Below are 11787 nucleotides of genomic sequence, written 5' to 3' on the forward strand. Positions count from 1 at the left end.
GTAAGTTGTAACTAAGAGTTCTTGATTGATACAATTTCCCTCCAAAACCCATACAATTTCCCTCTAAACTGCCAAAGTTCACATGGTTTATACTTCTATTAAAAGGGTAGAAAAAGAAGAAGAATATGCTACTACATATGTGTCCAATCTTTGCAAAGAATATTATCAACTTTGAAAAAACATGCCTTTATATATGAATACATGCATCATCAAAATGACTCTTCATTGCTTTGTTTTGTGTTCATAATTCTTTCGTCGTCTATTTGTTGTCCTCTAGAACCTTCATTCTGTGAGAATTTATTAATATTTCTCGTAAAATCTGATTATATGATTAACATGTGACTAGGGATATTCTCACGGGCGGATCCAGACCACTTGAAGTCTGAGAAATATATATGTGAAGGTTTTCCGAGAATTCTCTGAATATTTGGTACGAGTTCTTTTTATGTCTACCAATTGTTTAATGTAACGTCTGCTAGGTATATATCGACAGGTTATGTCGACAATATTCGATAAATTCTCTCTATATCACTCATCAGATTATATCGACATGTGTCGGTATCTGTTGATATGTGCGCAACATTGTTTGATTGACAACAATAAGTGTTTAACGAATGCCTCAGTGAATAAACTAAATAAAAATTACGTGCTTCGAGCTCTTTTTTTTTTATCTAAAAGACTTGTATTTAACACTGAAACATCTCAAAGTTCAATTTCTGGATTCGTCACTGGATATTCTTACAAAGAACTAGAAGTGTATTCTAAATTTAACAACAAAATCTCTCTTGCAAGTTATATAATGTAATAAGTAGTTATATATCGTATAATTTCTGCATTTCAAAGTGTTTTGACCCTCACTTAAGATTGGGAGAGACCCTCCTTCTCAATCTCCCATGCATCATTAGCCACTTTTGTTGTGGTATTGTGGCATCATTGTTTCTTAAGACAAAGGGTACTTTCACTAAACAAAATTAAAGTGAATCGCAGAATTTTCCAGAGCTTCGTAAGATAAAGGAGGAGGAGGAGGTCAATGGCTGATGCTAGTAAACAAAGTGCACGAGAAACAAGTGCTTTCATTGACACAGTAATATTTAAAATTTTGGAAGAAATTGTAGTAAACTTAAATATGGCACATATTAACAAGGTGGCTAATTGCACTTTTGCCATGTCATTGTGTCAACCCAAAAATATATAATTAACAAAATACACATTATGATCTGTGCAAAAGCAAACCGTGTATTCCCCAATCGCGACCACTTCCCGCTCATCAGCCAAACTCACTGCAATTGTTGCTGCCGTTTTGCCGCGCATGTGAGTGCGTCCCCGCCCACGTGCTTCCCCTCCGCCCCAAACGCCACCACCCCATTTTGCCACCGCCCACCAAAACTTGTGGAATAATAAAACGAAAAAACAAATAGAATTGGAAATGAACGGAAGGTGGCTGCTCTGCTCATCGGCGTCGTTGTAGAAAGAAACTTACATACATTGGGAATGTCAACATGACAAATTCAATACGCATTGTCATGCATTTGATGTAGAATATTGTCGTACTAAACTTCCCGTTGCATGAAAGTTTGTGCTTCGCTGTTCCATATTTCTCTTCTATACTATTTTCTCTTATTGTTTGGGGTTTTTTTTGCCTTTTATTTACTAAGCATCTTCGATGGCATCAGTCTCAGCGGAGTTGAGAGGGAAGCACGTATCCTCGCCACCGGTATTCCACAAGAAATGGGCATAGTTGGCAGCGTAGAAGGAGTTGCTTGGGTCAACCGAAATGGCTTCCAAGAATGTCTCCTCCGCCGCCCACAAGTCATTTCGAACCCTCCACAGAAACGTCGCGTATTTGCTGTACGCCTCCGCGTCCGGCGGTTGCACCGCTACTGCCTTCTTGAAATACTCTTCAGCTCTGTTTATTAAATAAATCACCAATAAAAGTCAAACACTTGTATTTGACTCTTTGTACTTTAAGCTCAGACTAATTTACGTAACTATCAATTAATCACTAAGAAGCCAAAGCAAAGATTTTTCATGTGAAACGCGTGAGCTGACCAAACCTGTAATGATTTTTTTGCTAAATAAGGGAAAGACTACCACACATTTCACCATCATACTATCACCAAATTTAAACACCCCGACAAATGAATGGAAAAAAAAAAAAAAGATAAATCGTCCATCAGATTTGAACTCAATACTATCGTAACAACAGAAATAATACGGAAACTCTTTTAAAAGAACTCACAATATATTTTTGACAACATATTTTATAATATTAGCACAAAAATTAATGTTAAACTGTGTGTTATAGAAAGACCATAACGACCGAAGACACGTAAATTTTAATTCGTACCATGATATATTAATATTAATCACCCAACAAATTTATGGACATGAACATTAAAACTAACTAAACTAAGAGAACTCAATTTGTTAGACATGAAAATTAGAATTAAGCACTAAAACTATGAGACTTTTGATGAAATGGAACAGTACCTGTCGTAATCATGAGCAACTCGGTAGAGGAACTGCGCGTAATTGGCAAGAAGCAGAGCATTGCTAGGTTCCTTGGAAAGTTCCGTTTGGTAAAGAAGCTCAGTTCTGAAGTACTCGGCGTAGTCGTCCGCCTCGATATTCGCCGTCACCGGCGAAACAAATCTCTGCATCGTTTCGTGATCAAGAGATTCTTCTACGCCCCGCATTTGATGAGCTTCTTCCGCTACTGAATTCCACAGAGCCAGCTCTTCCTCCCTGCTCTCTTGCTCCGAAACCGACTCTGCTTCTCTTGTTGTCCCTAATGAGGACAACTGGGAAGCCCCGTCGGGGACAATTGTCCGGTACTGGTCGGATCGGTCAAACCGGCCATCACCGTCTGTGCCGCTTCCTACCGGTCGGACCTTCCCTCCACCGCCACCGTTTCCGCCTACGGATGTCGTCTTGCCGTTGCCATTCACTGAAAACGACTTACTTGTGGAAGAATCAAATTGGGGGTTATCCAATTTATCGTTCTGAGTCTGAACTTCTTCCACTGAAATAGACTCGGTTGCACTGGCATACAACCCGGCGGGCGGAGCGGCGGCAATGGCGGCGTTGTGGCCTAATGAGTAGACAGTAAAATTCGCCAAGAGGATCATTACATACACCATTAGAGTCGGTGTCTGAGAGAAGACCTGTTGAAATAACCAGACGAACGAAGCTTGCATCTCCTTCTGCACCCTGCTTAAAATCCCCTGCAAATCTTCGAAGAACAGAATCTCTCTCATCTGCAAGGTGTAGCTATGGAGCTCTCGGATTATGAACACCATGGAAGAGAAGGCCCTTTTTACAGAGCAGCACGCGGATTCCCCTGCTTCTCGGAAACCATCCTGCCACTGCATCTTCCGCTTGATGATTCGGAGCGAGAGCGGAAGGTCGAAGCTGTTAGCCTTCCGCTCGATGCTCGCCTCCGGGACAATCTCGTCCCTCCGCTGCCAATCGCTCGGCCACGGTGGCTCTAGATCGAGCGGCAACTGGAACCGGCTTTGGTTCTGTTCAAATCTCATTCTCGTTGCAGACTCACTGACGCCGTGATTGTCATCAGAATTCGCCGCCTCCGGTTCCGAATCCGACTCGTTTCCGTCGACGTTAAGGTCATCTTCACCGTCAAAATTGTCGGCGAGCTGGAATCGGAGAGCAAGCTCTTGAATTTTCTTTGAGAACTCTTCGTCTGAGAAGGCGTCCAGGTTGGCACTGCAAGCTCGTCTAATGGACCGGAATCTCGACTTCTGGAAGCCGCAGGACCGGGACCGGCTCAGCTTCGTCGATGGACCACCGAACAACGCCGACCGGTTCAAGCTGTGGACGTAGAGACATAACTGAGCTCCGCCTTCGTCGCCGCCTCCTCTGTTACGTCGTTTTGAGGAAGGAGACGCGATTGAGGAGGCTAGGGTTTGTGATGACGGCGTCGAGCGAGGAACGATCGGCTGCGACCAGTGCAAGCAGGTCGAAGGAACTTTCACTACCATTTCTCTCTGCTTTTCAGATCAGAGAAAAATGTGAAAAAATTTGATAGATTTGCAAAAAGCTTTGTATATATAAAGCTTCGAATTTTTTAATCGGATCTGCAAAGTCTCTGCCTTTCTTGCTTCCGACTCACTCTTCAACCTGTAAAAAACAAACAAAAATCAAATCAGCCATGCACGTGAGAAAATTCCCAAGATTTCCCGGAAAATCGAAAGTTTTCATGCCACTCATTGTATTTTCCAGGAAAATCGGATCCGGAAAGCGCATACCAAAGCCACTCAAAAGATCTCACACGAGAACAGCAAAAACTTAGATCCCTAGGCAGTAAAAAAAGCATTTCCATGAAAACTGAACTCACTTGTTCAATTTTCCGGCGGAATCCGGTGCGTTTTCAGATCAAGGTCGGGAGAATGATGAGTTTTCCGGCGAGGCACTCGTAGAGAAGCTCACAAAGGGTAGCTTCGGAGAGAAAGCGTCACTCTTTGGGTGCTATATATACAAACCACGAGCTCTGTAAGAAACTTAGTGAAAAAATCTCGGAGCGTATACAGGTAGTTAGACCGTAAGTTTATACGGTACGGGAGTCCGGGAGATCCCTTGGTCGGTTAGTTACCGGGATATTTTGGATATTTACTTTCGTTGGGGTCTGACGTCAAGTCAGCTTGCAATTTGGAGGGGCTTTGTGCGAAAGCTGCTCACCGCTTCAAAGATTTTTCAGTGTGACGGATAAAGAATTAATTTGGAGGGGTTTTGTGCGAAGCCGCTCACCGCTTCAAATAATTAATTTGGAGGGGTTTTGTGCGAAGCTGCTCACCGCTTCAAAGATTTTTCAGTGTGGTGGATAAAAAATTGTATATTATGTGTCAGTGTAGATATTTGTATTAAAAAAAATAATTATTTTCACCATTTATATAAAATAAGTTGTATATCGTTGTATTCGATCACAATGAAAAATTCCGTGCTCAGCGGACTGTTTCCGATCCGATCTGGCTGCTCTCCGTGCTCCACGTGTTCATACCGACCAGCACCTTTGCTTTTCTTTGAAAACCGTGATCTGCTACCGTTACCGATGTTACTTGGGTGACACGTGTATGCTTGCCATTTGATTAAGAAGAGATCGAAATTTGATGAGTGGCGTGTTAATAGATAAATTTTTAATGGTGACCGGAACACAAGTAATACACCACGTGTTTTAATAGAAGTAGTAGAAAATTTTATTTGGTATGTTATTAACTTTTTAGTACATATATCACCATTTATTTAGTGACACGTAATGTACCACCCCGCGTACCATTCACATTGAAAAATCTCTCGTGGTAATGCCAAATTGCTAATGATGGTTAATAAATCAATTAATTGTTGATTATAATTCTGGGTTGCTTCACGTTTTTCCTAATATTTAGCTAATTGGTATGCTTCCATGAATAAGGTTAGATTCGAATGGAATTAGTATTCATATTATTTAGCTAATTAATAGAAGTCAAGATTCTAACACCTAAATATAATGGTTTTGTAACTGAAGAAATTAAGAGTATTTATTCGTATACTTCTTATATTTCGTTCTTTTATCCTCGATATTAATTGGCTTCCAAATAAAGAAAGTGAATGTATTGGGCAAGTTTGAACGTGAATACTTTACACAATAGCAGCATATGATACTAGAGTACGTTATTTACGTGTTAGGTCTAATGATTATATGTGCTCGCTCTTACATTAATCAACATGAACTTGTTTAAAAGTACTTTTAAAATGATTGAAAACGTTTTAGGTGAACTTTTTTTAAAATAATCCTAAAAAAGTACTTGAAATACTTCATGCAATAAGCATATATCTTATGCTTCTTTCATAAAGCATTTAAAGTGCTTTCGAAACTCAAAACCAATTTCACTAAAAATACTTTCAATATTTTTTTAAAAGTTTATGTAAATGAACTCTATGCGATAGTTATATAAGTTTAGCTCGAGTAACATGAGATATGAAGGGGGGCGTTGAGACTAATATTTGTCTCACGCATAAATTTGCTGAGGTGGCACTCTGTACAAATCTTACGAAATCAGCCTTGGATTGTTCTGTGCTTACACTGCACTGAAAGATGGAGTACTGGTTAACAAATCATTTGACAATGAAGGACCACTTAATGATCAGTATTAAATGTCACAAATGCCCTCACATATTTCTGCAATTATGACGTTACTCTCTCTCTAGTAGTTTTTAAAAAAAATCACGTTTGCCTAAACAAGCTCAAACCTTTTTTTAAATCTATTATCATTAAAGAAAGTAAGAGATTTCGAAACTTTTATAATAATTTAACAGCGATAACAATTTCGAACCTGAAATGCATGGATATAAGCCAAACACTTTATTCACTTAGATATTGAATCATATACTAAACAAGCTCAAACCAACAGTAACAAGTACATCATTTTTTTCGGAGCATGATTCTTTCACCTCCAAATCCCCTCCCCTCCCCTTCTCCCCTCTCTCACTTTCCTCTTTTTCTTTCCGTCTCTATAAATAAATCAACACAAAAAATATAAATATAATTTAATCGTGACCGTTCAAATAGAAGACAACTGAATGAGAATGAAATTTGAAATGAGAGAATCCCACTCCCATTTTCCATACACAAATGCAAGAAAATGATTGCTCACACTACGCGTACCGTAGACGATCACTTCATGCAACTGTTTTGTATAAGCAACTTCTTCAAACGACAAATTCTGCCTTGTATGAAAACATATTGCAAGTCAGAAAGCCAAGTGCATCCATGTCCCATCTATCATGATAAGTTTAATACCAATAATGCCTTTGCCATCAATAGGTATAAAAATTAAGTTGGTCTATGTCTAATCCATAGAGAAAAATAACCTAGAAATGCTAATGTGATAAAAAGTCACGTTGCGTGATTAAGAATTTAGATGTGCTTAAATGAACAGTACTAACGAACTCTCAATTTGCATTAGGTCTACACTTGTCAATGATCCAAGATCATTCAGGTGTACCGTGTATGTAAATGATCCATTTTAACTAAATCTAGCTTATATTGAAATTAAGTGCGCAGTCAAGTCTCCATTCACGCGTTTATTGCATATAAAATTTTTGAAATTTACTTGTTTATTTGACAGATTGTCATTCTTTATAATCTTAAGCAAAGTAATGGTTTCACTTACCAAAATCAAAACTACATATCCTTAAACAAAAGATCCCAAAAGCCCTAATGCATATCCTTACACATCCTAAATGTTTTGAGTTAACATCAATTGAACCCTAAACATACTTAGGGTGTTTTTGGTCACTTTAGGCACAAAATGGACATGTGCTTACATTTTGATCAAGAGAGGCAGCCAATTATCATTGAAATTCCAAGCGAGGGCCTATAGTGGGTCCTCGTGCGTCCATTTCCCTACTCTAATAACTTAATAAATAATATCTTCGTTCCTTTAATTAATAAATAAGAAAAGGAATCATCTCTGGATCTATTTTGTAGAGATTCTAGAGATCTTCACATCCTAAACGTTCATCGTATATCGTACGATCAGTTTTTGTCAAATACCATTTATTTTTAATTTTAAATAAAAAAATCAAATAATTTCTAACCGCACAATACTTAATAAATAGTTAAAATGTGAAGATTCATAAGATTCCTACAAAGCCGATCTTGGATCCAATTCCAATGAATAATACTATAAGAAACATGGGTGTCGTTTAATTTATTTATTATTCCCTTCAGGATTTTATTCCCTTTTTTATATTTCCCAGGAGTTGTCGTTTTCTTGTTTTTGTTATTTATTTGATTTTGATCCTCATAAGGACAAAGAATTTAAGAAAAACTAGATCAAGTTGAATGTTGTGGGGGTGAGGAACCAGCGGTTCAGAATGAAAGCTCAGAAAAGGGTGAGTAGTAAGCTGTAGCACAACTTGCTTGATGTTGCCATCAGGGGAAGATAAACCAATACGTACGATGGCGACACCACCATTTCAACGGCAGTAAATTGTGTTGCTTCATATCTTTTGGACGGCAATAGTTACTCCTGCGACAATTAATTGTGTCTTCATTTTATGATTCCAATCAGATATTTTGATCGTATATCGTATTATGTTATAGTACTTTAGAGTATAGAATACTTTGTGAGTTATTAGGGTTTGAGATTCAACGAGTAACATACGTATAGTAAATAATTTTGGTGATTGTTCCATTGTTATAGTATTTTTAGGATGAATCAAATGCGCAGATGTATAATGATGTATCAACGACTGTAACATATCTTTCGTAAGTAGTATAATGATGGAACTTAAGTAGACTTATTTGAGGGTGTACTTATGAAATTATTCTAAAATTCTCCTATAATCATATCAAGCACCCACTAATTTGATTGTTGATGGAGTTTTTTTTTTCAAGTACTCCTCTCGCTCTCTCGTTGATGGCACCTAGTATCATTCATGTTGCTTCTCAACAAAACTACTTGATTACTTGTTGGAGAATTGAAAGACGATTTTTTCCCGTCCAACAAGGTCACTTGAGAAAACGAAATTATAAGCTTAAGTTTTAACTCATGTATATATGTAATCATATCATATAACTATCAACGGTTGAGTTTCAAATTACATAACCAAAAAAAATCAACATACAATCACACTAGGACAAGAGGAGATAATATTGTTAAATGAGCTAGACTTGGTACGAAGCTTATCGTCGATCGGCCAATCGTGTCAAATTCAATGGGAACAAGTTAAAATTTTGGTTTGTTAATTTGTCAGTGACTAGTTTCAAAGTGACAACCACTCAGCTTTAATTTGTGATCCAAATCTCTATTTAGTTGATGGCAATTGTAAATAAATCAATGAGTGACCATGTCGACGAATGAATAAACTAATGTTTAGGAAGAGGATTATCATCAATTTTCAATCAGCTTTGGTGGCTTTGCCCCAACTTGTTATTAGCTTGTATAATTAGATTAGTCCATCTGTTTCGATATTAGCCGTCCAAACAAGTCAAATACTGCGCTCTTGCTCATTATATATGGAACCGGTTCTCCTCCGGATCCCCAAAAACTGAGCAGCCTGAGCAATAAATCAGGGTCATTGAAATTTGATTCAACGACTACAATTATTATAATTTTTAGAGAGGCTCCCTGTTTGTAGTCGTTCGATTAAATTTCAACGGTCCTGATTTATTGCTCTGGGTGCTCAATTTTTGGGGATCCGAAGGGGATCCTGTTCCATTATATATGGGCGCAGATCTTTTCCGGACTTACACATCCAGAGCTTAGAGATCAAATAATTTTGCCCCTTAAAATTTAATCTCGTGACTAAAATTTTCACTATCGTTTGAAAACTACAATAATTTTTAGCTGCGAACAAATTTCAAAGACCAAAATTATTTGATTCTTAGGCTACGAAGAGGATCTGCTTCCATTATATAGATGAGAATTGTATGAAATGTAGGGTCGGGATGGCCCAGCTAACCCTAAACCCTAAACGGAGGAGAGTACTGTGCCCAGAGCTGCATAATTAGCTGCATGCATTAGGGTTAGTGCTGTTAATTTTGAGGCGCCACCAAGATTTTTTCACGAAAAGGGTTCCCACTATCAACCACAAGAGTGGATAAGGCTAAATTGGCTTTTATCTTTTGGGTTTATCTCTTTTGTTGAAAAAAGAAGAAACGTGTGTTTTAGACGATATCTCAGAGAAATTAGATTTAAAACACACGTTTCTTTTAAGCTCAATTAACAGTATGAGTCTTATGAGTCTATGAATGTAACTAGGTTCAAGGTTCTAAAAAATACTAGACGGTAGACTTGGGCTTAGCGTCTCGTCGGGACCTAAGCGGACTAGATGGATTTAAGTAAATTTATTATATATCGATAAATAAATGCCTATTTATACTTAGAAAATATACATAGTTGTATTGAGATACATAAATTGCAACATAAAATGACATATAAATTATAAAGTATTAGAAAATATTGAAAACATGGGGAACAAACATATAATAAGTGTTCATCCACGTATTCAACAAGTTTATTACATTTATTGAAAAATTAAAATAAAAAATGAAAGTTATCGATTTTCTGTCTAAGTGAGAGTCGCAACCTAGGTTAGTGCCTAAGCGGATTTAGATAGGTTAGGCAAATATCTAGGCGGGGTAGACGAACGCCTAAGCTGGTGTGAGTGCATTTTCTTAATTTTCAAATGTTTAGGGACTAATCGAGACGATGACTTAGCGCCTAACGACTAGGCTAGAATTTTTAAAACAGTGACTAGGTTTTATATTCTGAACCGCGTACTACGTACATTGATAAAATATGATTCTATACGTGGATGCGATGACAACAAAATTATTGTTCAAATTGAAGAGTATCCGTACTTTCAAAAAAAAAAAAAAAAAAAAAGGGATACCGTAGACTAACCTTCAGTATTGGCCGCTTCGCCGCCTAACCCCGACTGATGCAGTGACGGACTCCACTAGAACGGTGAGGTAGCAGGTAACTGTGGTCTGAGTCCTGTAACATTCGACGAGCTGAGTGGTGGGTCCCTTTTGGCGTATGGTAGCTTGTTGTCTTAGCTAGGGAGTGATGTTCTCGCGCTATAGTAATGTCTGGATGTGGTCTTCGCACTTGAGTGTTGATGTATGTGGTCTCTTCTACCAACGATGATTTTATGTGGTCTTACTCTTCTGCGATGATTTTGTGTGGCCTCGTTAGTCGGTGATGATTGGTTGTAGTTGTTGATACGAATATTAGTTGTGTCTATCATCATTTGACATATTTGTGTTGGTGGCGATTGTAGTTTTTTTGTGCATGTGGTAACCGCTTAATGAGGGTCTACTCAAGTTGTTTGTTTGAGCATATTCACTCCATATCAATTTCTAGGTCACTAGAGCATTGTACCCAATTGGCACTTATATATCTATTTAATGAAACGTCACTCTATTGCTTTTGTAAAAAACAGTGCTATCCACACTCATTTTCACCTTCCACACACCATGATAATTTTTTTTTTTAATCATCTTCAATTCATTTAATTTGATGGCCAGAAATTAATAGGGGTTGGAGAAAGCAAAACGGGGTGTGTATAGAACACCCATATATATATATATAATTGTTACAGGCACTCCAAATTAAATTATCATTTTACACTTTATATTTTCTATATTTAGAAAGAAAAGTACATTGTGGAGGAGGTCTCAAAAAAACTTGTGTAAAAAAAATGATGCCACATATCCACTCCCATTTATATATATAACTATATATAATACGTTGGTTCTAGAAATTATGACATAAATCTAGTTTAGCTGATAAAGTAGCCTACAGCTTATACATGCATTAGACAATGAACCAACTACTAAATGAAGGTGGACAGTCAAACAAGCAATATATGCGAATGTTTCTTGCCCTGCTGTTTATTTCAATGATACACCCAGTTACCTTCAAACCTGTTAAAGGAAAGAATCAGACAGCACAGTAAGGTTGTACAGCAGCAGACTAGCACATGGTGTCAGATCATGTGCTCTGATGCTTTACAGTATGGGCAGCAAGCACGCCTGTTTCATGTCTGTAGTTTATTGCATGCGTGTGTGTGTGTGAGATGTATATAAAACCATTGCAGCAGTGAATGAAATACATAACAAAAATATTAAACTCAAGATGGTATCAGAGCCATCCCTTCCTGGTCTGGAACAAACCGAGAACTGCAGTATGGGCATAACACATCCTTCTTCTATTTCAGAGCACCAATTCCGGTGACTCTTTCATGCTTCCGCCACCACAAACACAATAATCTCCACAGCCA

General features: G+C 37.8%; 1 protein-coding gene across 1 annotated transcript; it reads right to left on the reverse strand.

Moving 5' to 3' along the window:
• Positions 1 to 1051: 1051 nt before the first annotated feature.
• Positions 1052 to 4556, reverse strand: LOC137743369 (uncharacterized). Its single transcript, XM_068483253.1, has 3 exons — positions 4355 to 4556; positions 2491 to 4137; positions 1052 to 1906 (listed from the first exon to the last, which is right to left on the reverse strand). Exons 2-3 carry the CDS (start codon positions 3996 to 3998, stop codon positions 1651 to 1653), a joined length of 1764 nt encoding a protein of 587 aa, XP_068339354.1. The 5' UTR covers positions 3999 to 4137; positions 4355 to 4556; the 3' UTR covers positions 1052 to 1650.
• Positions 4557 to 11787: the final 7231 nt, after the last annotated feature.

This window comes from Pyrus communis, chromosome 8, assembly GCF_963583255.1.
Source record: "Pyrus communis chromosome 8, drPyrComm1.1, whole genome shotgun sequence".
Classification (NCBI taxonomy): Eukaryota; Viridiplantae; Streptophyta; class Magnoliopsida; order Rosales; family Rosaceae; genus Pyrus; species Pyrus communis.

Excerpts from the sequence above, each read along its gene's own strand:
- LOC137743369 (XM_068483253.1), bottom strand. The coding sequence starts at position 3,998 with ATGGTAGTGAAAGTTCCTTCGACCTGCTTGCACTGGTCGCAGCCGATC. Across the intron at positions 1,907-2,490 it reads GTTGCTCATGATTACGACAG|AGCTGAAGAGTATTTCAAGA; the intron begins GTACTGTTCCAT and ends TTTAATAAACAG.